Here is a 26012-nt window from a genome sequence, read left to right on the forward strand (position 1 = left end):
TTTGGCAAATACCAAGAACTCCGTCACAATCATCATAAAGAATTGACGTCAAAAAATTATGTCGTCGTATGTGTGTTTGTGTCTCTATGTGTGTGTGTGTAGAGCCTTTACCACCTTTTGTATGTTATAATTTTATAGGAACATGAATCCTTGTTTTAGTTCCCTCCATTGGAGAGGTATTACACATTATATTGTTTTCTGTATACGTACATTAATCACGACAGAAGAACAAAGGTTAAGTCAATTTGTACAAAGTAACTAAATTGAAGAATAGGGAGGATTAATGATATTGTACTCTTTTATTATTATTTGTCGTATTTCGTATAAGACAACACAACCGCACATTTGTCTTTTTATAATATTGAGACCTTACAAGACAATGAGTGTATTCTTATATTATGTTACTGTAAGAAAATGGATTTTGTGACGTATATTTTATTATTTGATCAATGTTACCTTGACGTCATGAAATTTGTGGTGGGTGTTTTTTTTTTATAGTTTTGGTGTATAAATGAACAGGAAACTTTATAACCTTCTTTTGATACGATTTTGCAGGTTTGCTCGCACATGCATGTCGGGAAATGAGATTTTTTTTTAGATTTCCATCATGGAACTGTGACGCAAAAATGCAAAAAAAAAATAGATAGTATGTCGAATGAGGTAAAAAGGGTACATTTTAAACTTAGTCCTTGGCTAAGGACTTTGTTGGAGGGACGAGGTCGAATATAAATGGTTGCATGGTAAAGCTGTGATATATTTTTTGTAATTTGGTGCTTAGGAGTGCTTGATTTCTCCATCCTCCTATTCACAAAGTCATTTGGCTGTTCCTTAATTGTCAAACGTAGTGATATTGAAATCAATGACAGGGATTTATTCACCATGAATTAACGAAACTTTAAGTCAACTAATATCGACTAAGACCAATATTTGGTAAAAAGCTAAGCCACGGATTCAACCCAAAGCTATATTTCTTAACTTTATTCATCAAGAAAAACTTCAATATTGAAAATTGAAGAGGACGCAATAACCTACGTAACGCAATAACCTGAAAACTTTATTCATAACTTGCAAACAAATTTTGCAAGTTGTCATCAGGAGTCCTTCTGAAGAAAAACAAATTGCATCAAAATCATTACCGAGTACAACTTGAATACCATTCCGAATGTACTCAAACAAATGAAGCGAAAATTTAACCTTAAACTTCAAAAGAAAAACAAAGTAAATATTGAAGCATCGGCTATGATCTGGAGAGACCATATTTAGTTAAAAAGTGCTTTCTATAAATAACAATATTTTCTTATTACATTTTTGTACCTAGCTACAAAAATTTAATACTAAAAAATTGTTATTAAAAATGTTTTCAATAATTTTTTAAAGCGAACCAGAATGTTGATTTCAAGAAGGCTAAGCCAAAGGTCATAAATTTACTCGAATAATTTATTATTTTCTTGATATATGACTGATTATGAACAATGATTTTTAACGTCATGGAACACCTTCAACATACATGTTTTACGTCAATTTTGAGGTTTTTTTCATCGCATTACAGAGGAAAATGTTTCTAATGATTTTCTTGATTTTCAGATTTAGATTTTATCGTACAACGAAAATTTTAAATGTTGGTATTTCTTTTAACTGGTTTTAAGTGCATGAAATAAGGAAAAAATAAAGGAGATAAAAATAAAATATTAGTATTCAAAACTTGTTTTATGTAGACAAGATATTAGTATTGAATTATAATTTTGATACTCTTATAATTAATTCGATTTTTGAGAATTTACTATTTTTTCACAAAATACAGTCTAATTTATTTGTCTATGACATGCCACCAAACGAACTTGAAAACTGATGGATGTTAAAAACGTTTGTTGCAGGTAGGAAAAATCTTAGAAACATCCCCAGATTTTTTTTCTTTGGTGCTGTTAACAAAATATAGATCAAGTTTCGAACCATACAACAACCAAAACAAAATCTACCATTCAACGAAAAATACAAAACATGCAAAAAAAAAAAGATTACGTATACGCCCGAGTGAACAAATGCTTTAGTTAGTTTTTATTAAAGAAAAACGTAACGAACATAGAAATGATGGAACAAACAAATAAGCACATATGTATGTACGACTATCCTTTAGTAACATTAGATTGAACATGAACTGCTTCTAAAATTTTGTGAATGTAAAATTAGAAAGAAAATTAAAAATATGAAAGGAGATGGCACATTTTTGGGCCCAGTGTGTTCACTAACGAAATTGGTGTCAAATGAAAGGTGACGATAAGCACATTACATGGGTAAAATATTTTCAAATTCGTTAGTGGGATTTTGGAGATATTTGAGTTTGAAGTTTCGGATTTCACAATCAAGATTTAAGCTATTTTTTTTAACAATTAATCGTAGAATGCGTAATAAGGGATGTACAAAATTAATATTGGTATCAAATGAAAGGTATTTCTCTTGTCTATAAATCTGTATCAAAAATCTTTTTCTATGTTAAAAAAAATAATACATATTAGGTATTTACTTCTCAAAAGGTGATTTTTTGAAGCGAGGCCTTTGGCACATCGAAATATCAAAATATTCAGTGGTGACATGTACTTTTTTTTGCAATTTTAACATAGCTTAATGTGTTACCTTTAATTCTATCACAACAAAAACATTACTGTTAAAAAAAGAGCCAAGTTCTCCTATGTTGAAATTATGCTGGCACAAAAAGTACTGAGATGTAAAAGTGTACCAAGTTCTAAAGTTTGGGTTCAAATTCGTATCAATAAAATTTTGATTGTTCTCTTGACAATTTTTCTTAATTATCGATTTTTAAAGTTATTTCAAAAATTGCCAAGTAAACAATCAAAATTTTATTGATACGAATTTGAACCCAAACTTTAGAACTTGGTACACTTTTACATCTCAGTACTTTTTGTGCCAGCATAATTTCAACATAGGAGAACTTGGCTCTTTTTTTAACAGTAATGTTTTTGTTGTGATTTCACTACTTTTTGCAAGGTATGCCTGTAGAATATAAAATCTCTATATTTGATGAAAATTCAGTGAAAATGTTTGGTTGCCACGCCCCCTGCCTGAAATTCTCAAACTTTAAATTTTTTCCTTTGTGTAAACTACCAGCTCCACCATTCTAACAAATTTCAAGATTCTACGACAATCAGAAGTGCTCTATAATAATTTATGAAAATTCAGCGGAAATGGGCGGTTGCCACGCCCCCTGGCTGAAATTCTCAAATTTTAAATTTATTCCTTTGTATAAACTATTAGCTCTACTATTCTACCAAATTTCAAGATTCTACGACAATCAGAAGTGCTCTATAATAATTTATGAAAATTCAGCGGAAATGGGCGGTTGCCACGCCCCCTGGCTGAAATTCTCAAATTTTAAATTTTTTCCTTTGTATAAACTACCAGCTCTACCATTCTACCAAATTTCAAGATTCTACGACAATCAGAAGTGCTCTATAATAATTTATGAAAATTCAGCGGGAATGCCGGTTGCCACGCCCCCTGGCTGAAATTCTCAAATTTAAAATTTTTTCCTTTGTATAAACTACCAGCTCTACCATTCCACCAAATTTCAAGATTCTACGACAATCAGAAGTGCTCTATAATAATTTATGAAAATTCAGCGGAAATGGGCGGTTGCCACGCCCCCTGGCTGAAATTCTCAAATTTTAAATTTTTTCTTTTGTAAAAACTACCAGCTCTACCATTCTACCAAATTTCAAGATTCTACGACAATCAGAAGTGCTCTATAATAATTTATGAAAATTCAGCGAAAATGGGCGGTTGCCACGCCCCCTGGCTGAAATTCTCAAGTTTTAAATTTTTTCCTTTGTATTAACTACCAGTTCTACTATTCTACCAAATTTCAAGATTCTACGACATTCAGAAGTGCTCTATAATAATTTATGAAAATTCAGCGGAAATGGGCGGTTGCCACGCCCCCTGGCTGAAATTCTCAAGTTTTAAATTTTTTCCTTTGTATTAACTACCAGCTCTACTATTCTACCAAATTTCAAGATTCTACGATAATCAGAAGTGCTCTATAATATATGATGAAAATTCAGCGGAAATGGGCGGATGCCACGCCCCCTGAATTGAAAATCTCAAATTTTCGATTTTTTCCTTTGTATACACCACAAGTCCTATCACCGTGTAAAATTTCAAGTTTCTACGATATCGGGAAGTTCTCCATAATTTTGATGATCTGTCAGTGAGTCAGTGAGTCAGTTACGGTTTTTGCGATTTTTGAAGCCCTATATCTCAGAAACTACTCATCGTAGGAGGCTGAAATTTTGTGAGGAGTTTGGTTTTTACGAGCTCAACAAATGTAGTAAGGGTGTAGTGCCAAAGTTGCTAGAGAACTTGGCTGGGCACTACCGTGCCCCTTGATATATAAAACAGTTCTATAATTCATACACAAACCTTATAATAAGCCGAATACACAAAAACGAGCTGAAATATGCCTATTAAATAATAAGAATAGAAGATATAGTTCAGTCAATGGGGAAAAATCCGAAAAAAAATTATGACGTCAGCTAAGTTTGAATGCAGTATTGAAGAGGGGTTTATCCCAAGCACAAATCTCAGTTTGCGTATCTTTGGTCTTTGGACTATCCTCGGCGGGGCTGTACACCTTGTCGCGGTGCGGAGGCTTAGTAGAGGTCAATGACTCTTGGGACTAAAACATTCCCTATGAGGAGATTCGAAGCTAAGATGCAGCCATCCCCTCCCCTCCTCTACCCCTCCCCCCTTCTTTCCTATTTCCCTACTCAACTTACCTTCCCTTACCCTCCACAAACAAAAATTCCCAAGTCAAGGTAGTTGGAATACGTGCCGAGGACTGAATGGTGCAGGGAACAAAACATGTGCATCGCGAACGTACTGTCCCTATGCGATACCGGGCGACCTCGCATAGTAACTAGCCTTACGTCTACATGGGAGCTCTGTAGATAGTTGACCTTATATTTCTCGCCATACTCGTGGGATTCAAATGGAAACAAACAAACAAAAAAACACAAACCAAAATAAAAACAAAAACAAAAATCATTTACTGGTTGACAACGCAATAACGGAGTCAGATGAAGAAGCTCTACTCCGCTCACCAGGGACTGATATGGACGTGGATTTCGTCGAACCACCGCCATATACAGGAGCCGTGCCCGTTCCCAATGCAAAGGGCAATCTAGATGCTCAGGCACCACAAGGTCCAAGCTCTATGATTGAGGGTAACGAACACGTCAACAAGCCCCAGCAGAAAGATTATTTCACTGGGGCTCAGAAGCGACGTATAGCTGCGCAGATAAGAGACGGCATTGAGCCCGAAGAAGCCAGGCGCAGAGAAAAGGCTAGATATGCTAAAATACTAGCAGACAAGCAGGCTGGCACATCGGTGCAACCAACTAACAAGGGCAAAAGGGAACGGTCAGCTGACAACTCCCCTGCAGGAGCAGCCTCGAAGAAGCATCGTGCTCACGAGAAGACCAGATTCAGCCCTAATACCAGCAAAGACAAGCCCAGCAGTGCCGCCAAAACTGGATCCAACCATGGAAAAGAAGGTAATCAATCACGACCAAGCACATCAGGGGGCTCCTATCGGGATGCCACAGCCCAATGTAAGGTCGCGATTATGCACTTTCTCCATCCTTTACAAACACTTACGGAGCGCGAAACCAAACTGGTCAGAAAAAGCGTTCTGGAAGAAATGGACAAAGCAGACAAAAACTGTCCAGCAATTAAGTTTGTAGCCGTCTCGGACAGAGACGGATGGCTCTCGTTTACCTGTCACGACACAGAGACCAAAAAATGGCTCATGTCTACGGCAGAAAAAATAAAGCCATGGAAGGACGCAAAACTACGTGTCACTCAGGGCAACGATATACCCAAGCAACACGTTTGCGTTACTTATGTCCCGGAAGATGAAAATCTCACCAAAGACATTTTTCTAAATCGGCTTGGAAAACAAAACACCGATTTAAACACCAAAGGATGGAGAGTCCTCAGGATCATCAAAGAAAAAAGTGGCGGTCATCACGTCACTTTCTCTGTCGATGAGAAATCCAAGGACTCCATTCTGAAGTCAAAGTGCAAACTGTTCTTGAATTTCTCTCAGATCCAAATTAGGATCAAGGCAAACTCAAGACAGGAAGGCACTGGCACGCAAGGAAACAACAAGGGCGATAGTTCTAAGGACCTTGCAACAACAGAGGAAGCAAAAACAGATGCTCCTACAATCAGTGGGTCAACGGTAGAAGTTGCCAACCCCAGGAAGTCTAAGACGTCTGAAGACTTATCTCAGACCGACGAGACCCCTGGGGATAACTCTATCGCGGCACCTGGAACTGATACTGGCGCTCCTGCCAGTAAACCCGCTCAACAATAACATGGGATTGAGGTGTATCCAAATTAATCTGCAGCATGCGAAGGCTGCCTCGGCAGTACTAAGCCACAGATTCAATAAGGAACACCTTGATATAGCCTTTATCCAGGAACCTTACATAGTGAAAGACCAGATAAAAGGCCTATCAGGTGAGCTAATTTATGATTCTAGTAGTGAAGGTAGACCTAGAGCTTGCATTATGATAAATAAATCTATAATAACCATTCCTATTCCACAGTACACCAACAAGGACATGGTAGCAGCTATCATCCAGCTGCAGACCTCGGAGGGTAGGTCAGAAGCTGTCATCTGCTCAGCCTACCTGGCAGGGGATTCTGCCGACCTAAGCTTCACACCACTGCAGGATCTTATAGACTACTGTGGCAGAACAGGCCGGCAAATCATCATTAGTTGTGATGCTAACGCCCATCACACTGTATGGGGCAGCTCCAACATAAACAAAAGGGGTGAGTACCTTCTAGAATTCATTTTTAAAAATAATCTTGAAATCTTAAACTATGGGAATAGCCCTACCTTCATGAACAGAATCAGGGAAGAAGTCCTTGATCTCACCCTATCCACTTCATTCATAGGTAATGCTATACAAAACTGGCATGTTTCGACTGAAACATCAATGTCAGATCACCGGCAAATTTGCTTTGATATATGTATAGAATCAAAACTCCCCTTAACGTACAGACAACCGAGAGCGACGAACTGGGACGACTACTGCCTAGAAATCTCGCAAACGATCAGAAACTGTCCAAACAGCATCAGAGACATTGACAGCCTAGAAATAAGCTGCAACAGTCTTAATGCAACAATCACTACTGCCTACCATAACGCATGCCCAGAGAAAACGAAATCAGGCACACGAAAAACACCATGGTGGAATGCCAAGCTCTCAAAGCTAAGAACGCTGACCAGAAAACTATTCAACAAAGCCAAGCGCAATGGAGACTGGACCTCATACCGCACTTCTCTAACCAACTACAATACAGAGATTAGAAGAGCCAAAAGAGAATCATGGAAAAAGTTCTGCAATGATCTATCTGATATACAAAGCAGCGCTCGCATCCACAGAATTCTCGCTAAAGAGCACACTAATCATATTGGTCTCTTAAAAAACACGGATGGCACGCGTGCGGAAAATGGTCCAGATACGTTACAAATCCTTACGGACACTCACTTTCCAAACTCTGTAGTCATACCCTCAGATCTATCTAGTCCTTCTCCCCAGTTCAGGCTTACCAGACCAAACAGAGAGGATTGGAAAAGAGCAAGGGATATGTTCTATGAGGGAAATATAAAATGGGCAATAAATTCCTTCGACCCATATAAATCTCCCGGAGAAGATGGAATCTTTCCAGCACTCCTTCAGAAAGGAAATGAGTTAATTACACCTATGCTAATAAACATATTTAGAACAAGCTACGCATGGGGTTACTTACCAACAAGCTGGAAAGAAGTAACGGTCAAATTCATTCCTAAATCAGGACGAAGACCAACTGACCAAGCTAAATCCTTCACACCAATTAGTCTTACCTCATTCTTCCTGAAAACAATGGAAAAGATACTAGACAGGCATATCAGGGACGGGCCATTGAAAACAACACCTCTTCACAACAACCAATATGCCTACCAGCCAGGAAAATCAACCACGCTTGCTCTTCAGGAATTAACAATGCGCATTGATAAATCCCTTAACGACAAAGAGACTGCAATAGGTTGCTTCCTAGACATTGAGGGTGCTTTCGATAACACTGATTATGCCCAAATACAACGCTGCATCCTCAGCACAGGGGTAGATCCTACCACATGCAGATGGATTCAACATATGCTCAGTCACAGAAAAATTAATGCCACATTGGGCAATGACAAAATCAGAATCACAGCTGCAAAAGGATGCCCTCAAGGCGGGGTTCTCTCCCCACTTCTGTGGTCCATTGTAGTTAATGAACTGATTGTCATACTTAGCAATGCTGGATTTTATGTTCAGGGCTATGCTGACGACATTGTGATCCTCATTAAAGGTAAATTCGAAGACACGATCTCGAATCTTCTACAAAGAGCACTCAATATAGTCGCAAACTGGTGCCTAAAAGTTGGACTTAATGTCAACCCTAAAAAAAGTACCATAGTCGCCTTCACCAGAAAAAGAAATAAACACAAACTTATAAAGCCTACTCTTTTCGGTGAAGCGATAGAATTCTCAAAGGAAGTTAAATATCTAGGGATTACCCTAGACGAAAAACTCAACTGGAACTCTCATATACAGAAAACCATTGACAAAGCCAGGACTGCCTTATGGACCAGCAAATGTCTAACTGGTAAAAACTGGGGTGCCAACCCCAAAATCTCTCGCTGGCTCTATACAGCCATTGCCAGACCAATTATAACATACGCTGCACCGGTCTGGTGGCATAAAACAAAACAAAAAACAGTACAAGCCAAGCTCAATAAACTACAAAGACTAGCTTGTATAAATATTACAGGAGCAATGAGAACAGCCCCCACAGCAGCGTTAGAAGTTATCACAGATCTACCACCACTCCATCTCCTACTAAAGAAAGAAGCCATGGTCAACGGCTACAGGCTCATCGCAGAAGATAACTATAATTCCAAGATAATCCACTCTGATATTCTCACTGAATTAAATAGGGAAGAATTACTTAAAATATGTCTAGTAGACAATTGTCTCCCAAGATATAACTTCACCCAAAACTATAAGGTCACATTCCCCTCACGACATGAATGGGAACAGAACAGACCCATCTTCAATAGCGAGTCTCATGTATGGTACACAGATGGCTCCAAAACAAATGAAGGTGTTGGGGCCGGAGTATTCGGAATGAACACCAAAACTTATCTGCACCAGAGCATGGACAGCTTCAATTCCGTATTCCAAGCAGAGGTATTCGCAATTGAACTCTGCCTCAGAGAAAACTTAAACAGAGCTGTAATAAACAAAAAAATTTATATTCTCTCTGACAGCAAGGCGGCACTCCAAGCTCTTAGGAGCAATGAAGTCACCTCAAAGCTGGTATGGGACTGTATACAACTTCTACACCAGCTTGCCAGTACAAACAGAGTTCAACTCATTTGGATACCTGGTCACAGCGGTCACGTTGGGAATGAAATAGCAGACACACTAGCCAGAAAAGGTTCCGCATCTACATTCATGATGCCAAGACCATTCTGTGGCATACCAACAAGCACTGCAAAACATTTCATTAATAAATGGCTAAGAGATATGGCTAATCATTACTGGACGCATACGGAAGGTAACAGACAAGCCAAAAAATTTATACCAAACATCTCCCACGCCAGAACGAAACAACTCCTCACACTCACCAGGAGTCAGATTCGCATAACCACAGGCTTCCTTACTGGACACTGCTCAGTAAAAAAACATCTCAAGACCATGGGCATCACACAAGACGATACCTGCAGAATGTGTAACGAAGACGAAGAAACAGCAGAACACATATTGTGTCACTGTAATTGCTTAATCAATACACGTCGACGTCACCTCGGAGGGTATTATCTCGAAGCGGAAAACATTGCCGCTAGTTCACCCAAAAACATACTAAGTTTTCTAAACTCAGGATTTCTACGTGAACTCTAAAAAGAGGACATCACAATAGGCCCATCAGAGGCCGCAGTGATAAGGCGAGTTATTCCCACCTCTCACCCTAATCTTAATCTTAATCTTGGTCTTGTTGGGCGTCCGCCATTTTGAAAAACGCATTGGTCTCAATATCTCGAGAACGACTGGTCGGACAGAAAACTTGGAAGTACTTTTTAGATTGAAATATAATAATCTATTTTTACATTGGGAATCTTTTTTTCTATTGTTTTAGATATATAAAATTATTGTTATGGAAGTTTCAGCTGAAGGTGTGTATTTTATTTAAAAAATATATTTATTGTACTTGAAGCTTTAATTTATTGTTAAATTGATTTATTTTAAATGTATGTAAAAAGACAGTTTTTTTTCAATTTCTGCTTTTTCAATGGACCTTTTGTTGGGTATGGTTTGTTTCGCTTTTCTTATTTCGGTTTTTGGTTGTTTCGTCTTAGTCGATTCGCTATTTTATTGTTTCGTTTTTTTGTTGTTTAGTTTTTTATTTATTTCGTTTTTCCTTATTTCGACAAACTTATACTCCGTTTTCTTATGACTTCGTTTTTAGTTTATTTTGTTATTGATTACTTCGTTTTTTCATTATTTCGTTTTGGAATTAAGTCGCCTTTAGTTCACTTGTACTTTTATTATTTCGCCACCAATTCTTTCGCCCATTTTTTTGTGGATGTTAATAGCCTAAGGGCGTTAAAATTCGCGCGAATTTTAACGCCCTTAGGCTATTAACATCCACAAAAAAAAAAATGGCGAAACAAATGGTGGCGAATAATTCGCGTCATTTTTAGTGCCTGTTAATTTTAAAAATGCCCAAAAAATAAAAAAAACAACGAATTCGTTACAATCCAAAAGTCTTCAAAACCCAAAACAATCCACAAAACTGAAGACGGAATAACCAGATGCCAAAATAAACTAAAAGCGAAATGAACCTTGGCGAAACAACTCATTGGACTTGTAATGAAAATGCGAAATAAATAAAAATCAAGAAGGCACAGGGCGAAGTTATAGTTGGGCGAAGTGATCGAAATACGAAGTAAACGAAAAACCAAATAAAGGATGGCGAAATAATCAAAAATAACACTGGTCAACAAGGTTTTTGCCACAAGAACCAAAATATACTTTTCTATTAGTTTTTGGGGTGCTGAATCCGAATCTGAAGTCAGAAAAATTTGATTGGCCTTCGTTTTTGAAACATTACCGTTAGAAAATGTCAAAAAACGTAATTTTGGCTGTTTTCGAGGTTATGTTTTTATGTGGAGTAATTAATTGTGAATAAATTTGTAACGGTGCCTATAAGAGCTAGTTTTATTCATTCAAAAAATGTTTAAATCTTTCCGATATCTCTTTTATTGCCCGAGATATTTAAAGTTTAAGTAGCGGTTTTTGAATCAGAAACAACACTGGCCAACCAAATTACACTTTTTTTCCCACAAGAATCTAAATATACTTTTCTGAAGGTTTTTGGGTTGCTGAACTCGAATCCACAATCAGAAAAATTCTATTAGCCTTCGTTCTTAAAATATTACCGTTATAAAATGCAAAAAATGGTTTTTTTTATAACGGTTATATTTCAAGAACGGAGGCTAATAGAATTTTTCCGATTGCGGATTTGAGTTCAGCAACTCAAAAACCTTCAGAAAAGTATATTTTGGTTCTTGTGGCAAAAATTCTGTGGCCAGTGACAGGAAAAATTTAAACAGTTTTTGAAAGAAGAATATCTGTTCTTATAATAACCATTACAAATTTGTTTATAATGAATTACCCCACATAAAAACAGAACCTCGAAAACAGCCAAAATTACGTTTTTTGACATTTTCTAACGGTAATATTTCAAAAACGAAGGCCAATCAAATTTTTCTGACTTCAGATTCGGATTCAGCACCCCAAAAACTACTAGAAAAGTATATTTGAATTCTTGTGGCAAAAAAAAAGTTAAATTTTGTTGACCAGTGTAATTGTGTCAAAAACGAAATAACAGAAATCGAAGTAAAAAGGGCGAAACAATAGGCACCCCCTTTTGTTATATCATTCGGTGATATTCGGTAACATTTTTGATATCATATTAAAGAGAAAGATGTCAAAAAGCAAAAACAAAAAAAATCGTCTTCCCGTTTTTGCCCGTCTACTTTTTATCGTCTTTTATGTGAACCTAGTTTTGTGAAAATTATTGACTTTTTTAATAAAAAAAAAAAAATTTGACGAATTGATATTTTATTATCAATTAAACAAATATAACCGTGGCATTTTAACTATCAAAAATATTTATTGATGTTGAAAAATATCAGAATTCACTATTTTTTTTTTTTTTTTCAGTGTATACCAACAAATCCAAAATACTTGCGGTTTTCTCGAAAAATGTTCAAATGATTTTGAAGCCGTAAAGACATCATTGGTAAGTCTTCTGCTAACTGTAAATTCACCAACGACTGTTTATCTTATCTAGTTGAGAAGTTCATGGAATGAACGAACGATGATAAGCCATTATGACAAATCATTAATACATCAAAGTTGGAAACCACGGACGTCCAGTTTTTGACTTTTTTACACACTCTTCAATTGGCGTTTGAAAATTTTTAACAAGTAAAATTGTCTTACATAAATGAATCTGCGAATCTACTGCACGTGTTGATGCATTCATGCTTTCACTGTTTTAAGGTTCAAGTCATTTAATGAGATCAAGATACTTCTACAGAAGACCTGTAACAATTTATGGCTGATTCCATACTTTGTTGGTTTTCAGATTTAAAAAAAAAAATAGAAAAACAAGCCCTGCATACTAATTTGTCAGTTTTAATTCAAAGCTTCATAATAAATATTAAATATTCAAATCTAAAATAAATTCTAAAATGGTTTTGGACACATACGACAAATTTGTGGTTGGACTCATGTCAAAAAATTAATTAAAACTTGTCGTATGTTCAAAATATTTGCATTATTTTAATAAGTTAATGGGTCGCAGAATAAAATTTGAGGATAGTGCCTTGTTTACTGGTAAGTAAATTATCATGGGCTTTCGTGTAATAAATTTATTCGACTTGCATTTTTTCTTGTAGTGTTTATTTATTGTGGCTTTCATTTTATCTATGTATCTTATCACCTTTTATTATGAAAAGAGAAAAATATGGACAAAGCAGTATAAGTTTATTACTACCATTTAGGACTTCAATCATTGAATGTTTGTGGGAACTGAAAAATCTAAGGTAATTGTTAAGGGTTGGGGTCGAAATTCTGTATGGGCCAAAATTCGGATTCCAAAATTCTGTATTTTAAAATTCTGTAAATTCAAAATTCTGTATTTTAAAATTCTGTTAATTCAAAATTCTGTATTCTAAAATTCTGTAAACACAAAATTCTGGATTTTAAAATTCTGTATTCCAAAATTCTGTACTCCAAAATTCTGTAAATGATAAAAGAAAAATTGTTTTGATAATGAAAAAAGTGCGCACTTTTTTCATTATCAAAACAATTTTTCTTTTATCATTTACAGAATTTTGGAGTACAGATTTTTGATATTTTCTATGCAGAACCTTGAAGCAGTTTGCGTTCGACAGCTTAAGTTAAGTGTTATGAGTTAATCGTGATATAAAATGAATTCAGAAAAATGGAAAATATTAAATTATTAAAAACTAATAAATGAAAGGATAAATTGTGTGTCGATGGTTTTATGTTTAATAACGAAGAAAGAACAACTTAAAAAAAAGCATGGAAAATGAAAATATTTTTTTTTAATGGAAAATCTCTTAAATTTTTTTCGAAAATTGGGTACTTAACTCAAAGCACGTAATTATTCAAGATAATTTGAAAAAAAAAAAATTGTTTCTAAGATCACAGAAAAAAAAAATATTTTTGTAAAAAAATTTTTTTTTGAATTTTTGTTTGGCACCTAAATATTAAACCAAACCAAACAGTTTAAGGCATTTTCTGGTAATTGCTCTGCTAACTTTAAATTGAGTTAGCAGAACATTAAGTTTTTCCAAAAGTAGGGGACCACATGATATAATTTTGGGGTACTTGCTCTACTTACTTGAGGGACATGTTTTAATATACATAGAGATTTAGAATTACAGAATTTTTAAAAGCAGAATAATGGATTTGCAGAATTTTGGATTTACAGAATTTTGAAATACAGAATAATAGAAAAGCAGAATAATGGAATACAGAATTATGTTCACACAGAATTTTTTCTTCAGATACAGAATCTTGTTCATACAGAATTTTGGAATACAGAATAACGACCCGTTCCCAATTGTTAAGTAACAAAAAGTAAACTTTATTTAGTTTTTTTGATTTTTTTTACATTTTTTGCTATTTTTTTCGGTATAAGTTGTATCTAAATTATAATATTTCGAATTCAGAGCAATTGTATTGATTTTTACTTGCGATATAGGTGCAATGGGCAAGCTTAGGATTTGGAAAACAAATTGAACTCGACATATGTATGTAACAATAGGGTGTCCGTTATTTCCCAAAGTGATGTTTTCGGGGGAGACACCCCCTAGATCGAAAGTTTAGGGCCTAAATAAGGGAAATTTAGCATACAAATTTGTATGGGAAATTTTTAACTCATACGTAAAATTTTTTTTCTCTCGAGTTTAATCATCTATTTTTAAAATGTTTGATAATTCTGGTTGGAAAACTGGTACTTTTTGTTTTCAATTTTTTGATGTCATTTTTTAAGTGGATAATTATGAAACAAAATTCAATAAAAATATTGTAAACATGTCTTTTGTAGTTCGAGAAAAATAAATTGAAACGTATAAAAACGGCGAATACTTCAAATAAAAATATTTTGTTCTTTTTCGTCGGCTACAGGTCTGATTTGAATATATATTTTTTACCTAGTTCTCGATCGACGTTTCGATTGTGGTTACAATCTTCTTCAGGATCTAAGAAGATTGTAACCACAATCGAAACGTCGATCGAGAACTAGGTAAAAAATATATATTCAAATCAGACCTGTAGCCGACGAAAAAGAACAAAATATTTTAATAAAGAAAGGTCACGAAATAAGGAAGAATTTACTTCAAATAAAAATTTAAAAAAATTAAAATTTTTGATTTTTACACACATTTTTGAATGCAATATTTGAAAACTTAAAAACCAATAAAACTGCATTTAAAATTTTGTGATAGGTTGCTTACTTTAAGTAGAACAAAATAAAACGTACAAGCAAAAACTACGAAAACAGCTAATAATTTAAAAAACCGAAATAAAATATAAAAAAAAATTTTAACGGGAAATTTTGAATGTGATCTTTTAAAGTACCAGTTTTCCAACCAGAATTATCAAACATTTTAAAAATAGATGAGAGAGAAAAAAAAATTTATGTATGAGCTAAAAATTTCCCATACAAATTTGTATGGGGAAAGTATGACCTAAGAGGCACGGGTTAATGACCTCAAAAAAATTTTTTTTTGCTAAATTCCCCTTATTTAGGCCCTAAACTTTCGATCTAGAGGGTGTCTCCCCCGAAAACATCACTTTGGGAAATAACGGACACCCTAATGTAACAATCATACATGACATAACGATGAAGGAGAAGGTCAAAAAAGTGTGTCCCACAATTCTGTCAGTCTGTATGTACCTCGAGCTACATCCTAAGCTAGTATAGTGATTTTCTCCAAACCTGGCAGTTAACAGTTTTAGGTGAAGAAATTGAATTTTTTTTAGAACCAAAACTAACGGTACCAGCCATATAACGGAAATAGAAAAGTAAATTTTTTTTCAAAAACTTCCCTAACGATAAATTTTTGTGTGTAATCTTAGAGTTAAGATCCAACTTTTGAAATAAATCAATTTTTTGTAAACGAGTTAATGAAATATTTCGCAGTTTCGTTTTTAAGTGTAAATTAATTGTTTCAAAACGGCAAATCCATTTTTTTTTTTTAATGTTAGGAAATTTGTATATTTCAAAAATTATTTTTTTTTAAAACGGCTCTAACGTTTTTAAAAACTTTTTTCTAAAAGAAAAACGGTGTTTCATTAATTATAAAAACAGATTTTATGTATTTGTTTACATTATCAAAAATGTTTTAAAAAAAATCAAATTATAATTTTTCCCAATTTTTTTTCATTTAAGATAGGTAAGAGCTACTTTTAACATAAAAGCAAGTGAGACGCATTCGTGCATTTTACATAATAATGTTCAAATTGCGACTAAGTTTTTTGCATCTATTCTTACATCCATGGAAGTCGGTTTTGTTTTTTTTAATAAAAAAAATACGATCATGTACGGGATCACCTATTCCAACTTACTATAGAAATATTGGTCACAATTTTTGTTCTAGTGCCAAGTTGGAAAAAATATGAAATTTTTACAAAAAATTTTGAAAGATTTTGTACATGAAAATAATAAGAAATCTCTATGGAAAAACCTTATTAATTGTTGATATTAATAAGGTTTCTTCATAAAGCAGTTCAATAAGGAAATCTGTTGGTATTTAGGTGGTCCTGGTCATATTTTTCTCTGTGTGAAGAATTAAAAACTCAGAAAAGATATTTGATTAGAAGGAAAAATACTTCCTCTATGAACTCATTGAAAGCGCTCGAAAGCTGCACCGAAAAAAGTTGTCCTGGTATTTATATTTTATTAAAGATATTAGCTACACTGCTGGTTTCTACGTCAACTACCGAAAGAACTTTCTCCAATTTAAAAAGAATAAAAACAATACAAAGAAGCATTATTAAAACTTAAAAAAAAATTTGCGAACTAGATCTATCCCCCCCCCCCCCCCCCCCTTAGCAAAAAGCTATCTACGCCACTGGTCTAAACTAAACTTATATTCATAACACTTCATTCGTTAAGTGGAATGGTGAAATGGTCACATTGAAAAAGTGATTCCATATATTGTCTGAGTATGAAGCAGACACTTGTGAGTTTTAAAAGCTTTGATCTAAGAAAGAAGTGAGATCCAGTTCATATAATTATTGTGGCGGAAGAAATAACTCGAATCATTTTAAAGATTTAATGTAATAAAAATGAGTGAAAAATCTTTTCTCAAAAGTTCCTGCAAAAAAGAAATTCTGGATACGCCACTGGTTTCAAAGTTTATATAACTTATCCATCACACACGTATGAAGCCTTTTAACTTCCTTGATATAAAGGCTTTATATCAGGTACAATGGTACATTTATATGAAATTGATGTATTTCTTAGAAAGTTTATCGAATTTGATAAAATGAAGAATTTGGCAGAGTAAAACTGTAACGTGTTTCAGATCTCCCAACGGATATTTCCCTTTTATTATTATCCCCTCAAAGCATTTTAAAGAAAATCTATAATTCAAGCCTATTCCATCTCCAATCTTTTTCAAAAAGGTGAACAATATAAAGTCTCTATCAGATTTTCCTTCTGAAACATAAATAAAATGTACAGGTTCCGTCTATACTATTCTGTATCTTTTGTCAAAAGCTTGCCATATTAAATTGATGAAAAATCAGTAAAATCTATAACACGTATAATCTCGTCTATAATATTTCTTTAGGTATATTCACGTATTGAGATGTGACTTGAAGTGCTTGCGTGCTACAAAATCTCGTTAAGTTCAATATCCTGCTGATATGCGTGGTGTCACTTCAATTTATACTCATCTACACCAACTGCTTCCTTCCACAGTTCGTTCGTAGTTTATAGCCAAGGAATACTCCAGTGTCATAACAAAACCTCGAACTTTTCAATATCATGTCTCATGTGTAATCGCATATAAATTTATTTATTGCTTGAGTCAACTCAAATATCGAAAATTCGTTGTGGATAAAAAGTCATAAATACAAATAAAAACCTCGCAAACATAATTTTATTACATTTATTTTTTTTTTTTTTTTTCGGTTCAAAATATATAACACCCAAGAGAGAAATTCAATTGGTTTTAAAATTCCAACCTTTTCCCTATTTTTTCTTTGCAAAATATGCAAGTATTTTCGATTTTCTTCAGCTGAGTGTTTGCTTGTACGAGAAAAGAGAGTACATAGGTACCTACTGTAAAATTCCAAGTATTGAGCATAATCATTGTTTACAGTATTTTGTGATTTTTGCATATGCATAATGGAGGAGACCCTTGTAGAGTTTATAGATGTTTGTGATATTAAGTTGAATGTTTGGTTATGAGGGAGGAACAAAAACAAAAAAAGAAGTGAAATTGAGCGGAAACCATTAAATTTATCACCTATTTTTTTTTATTTGGCTTTTTAATGATTTATTGCACAGTGTGTATCATAAAATGGAGGATATACTTTCTTTACAGGTGACAAACTTTATAAAAAGGAAAAGCTTTCATATTTTATGCAAAACGGTGAAAGTCAAGGGTTCGTCAAATAATCGACAAAGTTATCAATTTTGTTCGAAGATGTTTTCACATTGTTTGCTGTCATCAGATTTTGCAAATATAACGTTTAAATGGCTTTTTCAGTTACTTTGGTATATGGACAAATTTACAACGACTTGCTATACCATAAAGGTAAAGGTTATAACTTTTTCTTTTATTTTATTTTCAAACAAACGTGTTTAAAGGAATTTTTTCTGAAAATTTTATTTTCAAACTCAAATTTAGCCAAAACCCTAAGCTGAAAACAAGGAATCGCCACTTTATCCATAGTGGTTCCCAATTTTTTTTTTTTATTAAAATGTTTCCAAATACAAATAAAATGACTTCCCGCTTAAATTAAGTGGATTTCTTTTAAATTTCGGTTAGAGAAATTAAGAACAATTGTCCGCATTATTTAAGATGGAAGTCATCTTGGCAATAAATGCAAAAATCCACTTAATTTAATGTGAAATCGGCTTATTTTAAGAGGGTCTATTTTTTCCGTGCAGCATTAAACTGACATTCGTTTATAAAATTTATAAAATTACACACACACAAATTGAAATGCCATAAGAATGCAATTTAAATTTTTTGTCGTTGTTACTTTATACTTAATAGATCCCTCCAGTTCAATTTAATTTGAAAGCCCAAAATTTACCGATTACACTGGTCAACAAGGTTTTTGCCACAACAACCAAAATATACTTTTCTAGTAGTTTTTGATGTGCTGAACTCGAATCTGAAGTCAGAAAATTGTTATTGGCCTCCGCTCCGTTTTTTAAATATTACCGTTAGAAAATGTCAAAAAACGTCATTTTGGCTGCTTTCGAGATTATGTTTTTATGTGGGGTAATACATTATGAATAAATTTGTAACGGTGGCTATAAGAACTGATTTTATTCTTTCAAAAAATGTTTAAATCTTTCCGATATCTCTTTTACTGCCCGAGATATTTAAAATTTAAATAGCGGTCTTTGAATCAGAAACAACACTGGCCAACCAAATTAAACTTTTTTTGCCACAAGAACCAAAATATACTTTTCTGAAGGTTTTTGGGTTGCTGAGCTCGAATCCCCAATTAGAAAAATTTTATTAGCCTTAGTTCTTGAAATATTACCGTTATAAATGCAAAATAAAGGTTTTTTTTATAACGGTTATATTTCAAGAACGGAAGCTAATAGAATTTTTCTAATTGCGGATTCGAGCTCAGCAACCCAAAAACCTTCAGAAAAGTATATTTTGGTTCTTGTGGCAAAAATTCTGTGACCAGTGACTTAATCTTTAAATTAAGTTTAGTTTCTCTTTGGCTTATTAACTGAAACTTAAGATATCTCGAGCAATAAAAGAGATAACGGGAAAATTTAAACAGTTTTTGAAAGTAGAATATCAGTTCTTATAATAACCGTTACAATCAAAACCGGAGGCCAATCAAATTTTTCTGACTTCAGATTCGGATTCAGCACCCCAAAAAATACTAAAAAAGTATATTTTGGTTCTTGTGGCAAAAAAAAAGTCAAATTTTGTTGACCAGTGTTATTGTATTGCATTTTAAAATGTTTTATTTTCAACGAAAATGTCAGAAATAGAGAAAAAGACCTGGGGTCGAACTACGGCATGCACACGTTCGTTAACGTTTTGACTATTGCTCTCGCTATTTAATCATAAGAAAATGATAGAGACATAAAGCTTCAATATGTCAACTTACGTGTGTCGTAATTCGACCCCTGTTTTTTGAAGAAATAAATTTCTGTAATTTAAAAAAAAAAATAAATCATATATGTATAATTTCAAAGGACCTAACCTAAACTTTATTTCTTTTGCATAAAGTTTGAAGGTGTCGGGTTCAGAAACCAAAATGCAAGCGATTTAGTAAAACAAAACTTCATTTTTTTAAGTTTTTTTCACTGATTTTTGGTTAGAATTGTAGTCGAAAATAATTTTTAAAATTTTGTAACCATCCCAATCCCTTAAAGTAATACAAATTCTTAAATGAATTTGAATATTGAATAGAGTAAAAGAAGGAAACAATTTTTTGCATCGTTATAAACGGTGCCATTCTATAGAAATGTTTTTTTTTTTTTTTTGATTAAGGTACCTAGCTGTTATCTGATTTAACAAAATCTAAAAAAAAAAAACACATTATTGGATTTACAAAAAAAATAAATTTTTTGAAAATGGTTTAAAATGTATTTTTTTTTTAATTTAGGTTCTAGTTCAGTCAAAAAAGGTTTTGAAACCTACTGGTTTGCGAGATAGCCCCCGAATGTAATTACATTGGTGCAGGGAATTAAGTCCAATGAGGGACTTCGTTCTCATTGAGTGGGAATGAAATCCACTTTAGTGAAGTGGTTTTCTTTCCCATTCAAGGTGGGATTGAATTCCACTCTCTTAATGGGAACCTATTATTTTCAACAACGATTTAATAACGAAAAACGAAAGTAATCAAATGAGAGTATTTTTCGTAAAAGTACTTTTTAGTAAAAAAAAAAAACGCGCAAGGGCATAAGTCCCGATTTTTTTTTTTCGGAATTTATGTCCCACTTTACTAGAATCCAATTCGGGATTTAGGTATGTCCCTCACTACTGAGACATAAGTCCCAAAAAAACAATTTCGGCACTCATTTCCCACATGTATTTTTTTTTTTTTTTTTGCGTATAAGTGCCTGAAGAGACAAGTTAATATGACCACTGCTGATGAAATAGTAGAACCGGTCTTGATTTATTTTTGTCGGTAGTACCTAGTCCAATGCAAAGCACAATTACAAGATGTTGAAAAACAAAAAAGAAGTTGACAAACTTAATGGTTAGTCGAAATAGCATCGTAACAAAATAAGATCATGGAAAGTGAAAGTCTTTTCGAAATTATTTTTGATATGTATTCTTTTTGAGTTGATAACAGGGTGAAGTGGAAAAACTTTTGCTCACATGAGAATCTATTTAACGCGAAGCGAAAAAAAATTTTGCCCAGGGGAGAATCAATTTTCAGGTGTGAAAATAAAAATTAGCGATTGCACCTAAAATTCTATTTTGTTCTTCTTCAATAATACTCTTCTACAGTTTCGTTTCAATACTCACAGCTTTAATCCATCGATTCCAACAGAATTTAAATTCTTCACGATCAATAAATCCATCGCCATTTGTGTCGAAAACTTCAAAAATCTGATCTAATCTTTCAGTAGGCACTTCATAAATATGTCCTTTATCATTTCGAAATAGTGCTCGGCATATAAGTGTAAATTCTGCTAAGCTCAGACGATCATCACTGTAAAATATTGCATTTAAGAAAAACAAAAATTATTTAATGTTAAGTATATTGTCTTATTTCAATATAAAGTAGGTTTAGGTTTATCATGAACAAAAAATTTTAACAGGTTTTTTTATTGTGGCTTTGTGGTATAAGTTTAGTTCTAAAAATTCCTAAATTGATGATTTTTTTTTAATAATTTAACATTTTACCTATTTTTAAAGTCCCATTAAATTTTCGAGTATTTTCAGAAAGGTAAAATTTATATATTCATACTTAAAAATGTCATTTTCAAATAATTCCCAGTAGACCATTACAACCCACAAGAGTAGGTATGTAAGTAAAGAAAACTAAAAATATCAATTTTTAATCTGTCATACACACACGACACTCCAGTAAATTGGAAAAAATGTTAAAAACTTTTTTAAATTCTATTTCTTTTAAATGTTTTCCAAGACAAACATAAAAATACTCTCCTTGTGAATATTTCATGAACATCTCCTTTCTCCATGTAATATAAATATACACATATGCCATATGGATATCGTGTGCAAAATGTTTGCAAAAGGTAACCTTCTTGTACTTGTTTTGCCACAAAAATTTCTAGAAATAAGTTTGCCTTTTTGTTGCCTTCCTTCCTTCCTACCTTCCTTCCTTAACATGTCCGAGATAATTGAATTTCGTTTTGTCCCTTGATGTTTTTAATGAAACTCAATTACAAAGGATGTTACGAACAAAAAAAAAAAAAAAAAGAAAAGGAAACTCCTTATATAGTCGTACACCATCAGAATTTCAAACTTTAACTTATCGTTAATTTGATTTGGAGAGCAATAAGCAATTGGTAGCAGGGGAAAGACGGAGATGACACGACACGACAAAGATGTTCGATAGCAACTATACCTTCTCTCTACTGTGTCAATTTTCTATTAAAGTTGTTGAAATTGACTAAGGGTAAGTAAATTATGCGGATGGGTTTTTTTTTTAATGATCATTTAGATTTTTCCGGAAACAATTATTTTTTTAAAAGGTTTGTTCTCTTAGGTCAAAATAAAAATAAATCTTTTGTGGAAATTTTATAAATTTAAAATTAAGGACAAAATCACCCGTGCAACGACAAGAATATTACTCCTCCTCCCTCCTCCTTGAATTGCTGGTAGTTAAATGAGACTAAAAGACTAAATCACATTTAATTCAAGTCCTTAGATTTATTAAAAGAAGATTAAACAACAAAATACTTTCACGCTTATGTTCAAAACATAAGAAAAGGTTTTTTTGGAATTTTCCTAGAACAAATTTTTTTAAATATTGGAAGTAGGTACATACTGAATACCGGTTGAAGCTTCGAACTTGTATAAATGAAGAAAAGAATCCGGTTGCAAATTTGGAAACAGAAGTTACAAAATTAATGTTTCTGTGATATGTTATCACTCACCAACACCGCCTCTTGCGGACAAATTTTTGTATGAAGGAATAGAGGTGTACAAACGAAATCAAAACTGACACGCTTTTGTCAGGTTAAAATAATAAAATGAGGATAAGGAAATTGGCAAATCATTTATGAAAATTATGCAGAACTATCTGTATAGCAATACAAAAAAAGATTGAAAATATTTGCGATCTTCTACAGTAACTTTGCATAGGAAAAGCCAAAAAAAATGTTAAAGGTTTCAAAACGAAACTACCGAAAACACCTAAATAAAAACCATGATGGTGGAACGACAAAGTTAAATCTGTAATAAATACAAGTACATAGACCATACATATAAAAAAAATTGGCTTTAAAAGGTTGGTCAAAGCGCTCCTTAAATATTACGTATGAAAAGTCACTCTACGAAGTAAAATTTATAAACTGCAAGAAAAAAGCGAATAAAAAGTGCGTTCAACTTCAATCAATGAATATGGATTGTTTACATGTCGTGAAACATTTCTCCTTCGACTGTGGGTGCTATTCAAGAGCTATGACAAAACACGAATAAGGGCAGAGCCATCTTCCAAAAAAGTGCTCAAAGAAGAAGAATTATTCAGGAGATTCTTTCGCTTAAGTACATTAATAGTGCTCAAGGCCAGCTTCTTGAAAAAGATGACGACATTCCTTACAGATGTCAGCAGTATTGTGACGGACTTTTTGATTCATAGTATCGCTTTAATTAAGCGATACAATGGAAGATGTAAAGGAGTCGTTTAAATAATCCAAAAAGGGAAAAAACTCTTGAGCAGGACTCCCAAGCTTGGTTCTTGGTTCTTGAAAAACGAAGTAAAGTCATATTTTTTTTATCTATTTAAGGCAGGCATGTCAAACTTGCGGCCCGCGGGCCGCAGGCGGCCCACAACGAATAACTTTGCGGCCCAGTCCACATTTTTATTAATTTTGAGTTTTAGATTATAATTCACAGCTTTCGACACACATGCACCTAATTTTTTCCTAATCAACAAATAAATATGGGAAAAAACCAAAAAAAATAACAAATTTTATAAGCTCTCGTGGGTTAAATCAGGGTAAGTTATGTGATTTCTTAAAGTGAACTAGGAAGCGAATATTCTGAGTTAACCTACCAACGATTCTGGGGCTTGGGAATTTTTTTAGTTTTAAATGATAAGTCTTTAAACCAGCATATCTTGCTATCTACCTACCTAGATGTAACAAAAAATTTATCTGAGTTAAACTCAAAACTGCGAGGAAAATTCATAATATAACGAATATGTGAACAAATGCAACATACAAATGCAAATGTGCATTCAAATGCAACCTAGCTCTTTTGGAACATCAGAAGATAAACGTATCAAAAATACTACGCAAAATATCTAAACTAAAAAATTGAATACGAAAAAGGCTTGCAGAATATTTCTTGAAAGACAAGTTCGCTTGATTTTTTTCGATTAGTTCCATAAACATAGATTTATGACGAGTGATGTGAAAATGGAGGAAAGCGATTTCTAATTTGACTCAGAAGTAAGTTCCAAATTCGTTGAAATGCCCGATTTTAGAAGTATTTTTGTGCACTTGAAAACTGCCATATAAAATCGTTTGTAAATTTCACAGTAGGTACCTGTCGAAGCGAGCAATTATTTCAGTCATTAAGAGGAATGAGTTACTTATAAAATCCTGAATAACTAACTTTGGTCTAAGAAAAAAATGGTAAATGAAAAAAAAAAAAAATAGTTTCATCATTTTCGCAGTTTTTTTTACAAAATTGTTTTACATATAAAAATTGTAGCTTAACATGTTCTGCGGCCCACAAAAATTTTTATCTCGCTGTTTTGGCCCCTTATAACCATTGAGTTTGACATGCCTGATTTAAGGTCTACGTACTACCTTACATTATTCAAATTGAAATTATTTCTAGACCCCTACAGCGGTTTTGAAATGATAATTACTATTTAGTTAAACGTTCGTCTAGGCTATTTCATGACAGACAAGTGTTTACTTCTTGTATTTTTCCAATTGGTCAAGAACCAAAAAAGGCTACACAGAGAAAAATAGACTTATTAAAACAATCGAGTTTTCCTTATTGTTTTAAAATCTGCACTTGTAGGGTTTTGACAAGAAAAAAAAAAAGGTGACCAGACCGGGGATCGAACCGAATTCTTCAGATCATTAGTCGCGCATCTTACCACCTGAACCAACCTCCTATATTGATCGAGATTTTTGTTCTGCTGCCAAGTTGAAAAATAAAATTAACTTTTCACTCAAATTTTTAGAAGATTTTCTCTATAAAAATAATAAGAAATCCCTATAGAAAAACCTTATCAATCTCTAATTTTAAAGGGGGAAATCCCTCTGGACGACAGCTTTTTCAATAATTTTGTTTGGAAAACCGAAAGCATTTATTGAAATTTGGAAAAGTATATGATATTATTGACTTTATGAAGTATTGATACAATTTTTTTTTTAAGTAAAAAAAAACAAAATGGCGGCTTTTCAGCTCTTTAAAGTTGATGCCTCGAGTTTGTGCCGTGCAATGCCCTGGTCCAGAAAATTATTCATAATCAAAAAAGTAATTTCTTGATTATAGATTTATTAAAAACAAGTGTAAAATAAAAATTAAAGACAAAAAAAAACCAAAAAACACAATGTTTCTTTATAAACAAATTGTTAAAAAAAATATTTATTGGAAAAATGGCCAGTTAGTTAACGAGTAATTTGCACTTTATTTCAAGTCGAAAGCTTCATTTTTTGAGTTTTTGAATTACGTTGCACGGCGCGGAAAAAAACGCGTTTCGAGAAAAATGCTTTTAAAGTTTTCGTTTTCGTAATATTTTAGGCTCGGAGCGCATGGATTTCGGGACTATTTAGGAAGTTATGAGGCTTCATTAAAGGCTTACACCACTGAAAATAGTTTCTTCGGTTGGAGATTTAATAATTATAAAACATACATATATTCAATAAAACAATAAGGCAATCTGTTAGTTTTTAGGTGGTCATATTTTTCTCCTTGT

The 26012-nt window shown here is 33.4% G+C and overlaps 1 protein-coding gene and 1 long non-coding RNA gene across 4 annotated transcripts in view; one reads left to right on the forward strand and one right to left on the reverse strand.

The window, feature by feature from the left end:
* The window catches only part of LOC129915422 (nicotinamidase), a 40198-nt gene that overhangs the window by 10520 nt on the left and 3666 nt on the right, over positions 1–26012 (reverse strand). Inside the window, exon 2 of the mRNA XM_055994950.1 lies at positions 21407–21593. Within this exon, the coding sequence (XP_055850925.1) occupies positions 21407–21593 (187 nt within the window). The remainder of the gene's footprint in view (positions 1–21406; positions 21594–26012) is intronic.
* The window catches only part of LOC129915423 (uncharacterized), a 158944-nt gene continuing 145722 nt past the window's right edge, over positions 12791–26012 (forward strand). For 2 of the 3 annotated variants that reach the window (XR_008772299.1, XR_008772298.1), the window contains exons 1-2: positions 12791–13019; positions 13142–13228. This is a non-coding gene — a long non-coding RNA (uncharacterized LOC129915423). Of the gene's footprint in view, positions 13020–13141; positions 13229–18271; positions 18440–26012 lie in introns of those variants that run through there. The other variant, XR_008772300.1, reaches the window with a different exon arrangement.

The sequence above is a fragment of the Episyrphus balteatus genome, chromosome 3, assembly GCF_945859705.1.
Source record: "Episyrphus balteatus chromosome 3, idEpiBalt1.1, whole genome shotgun sequence".
Classification (NCBI taxonomy): domain Eukaryota; kingdom Metazoa; phylum Arthropoda; class Insecta; order Diptera; family Syrphidae; genus Episyrphus; species Episyrphus balteatus.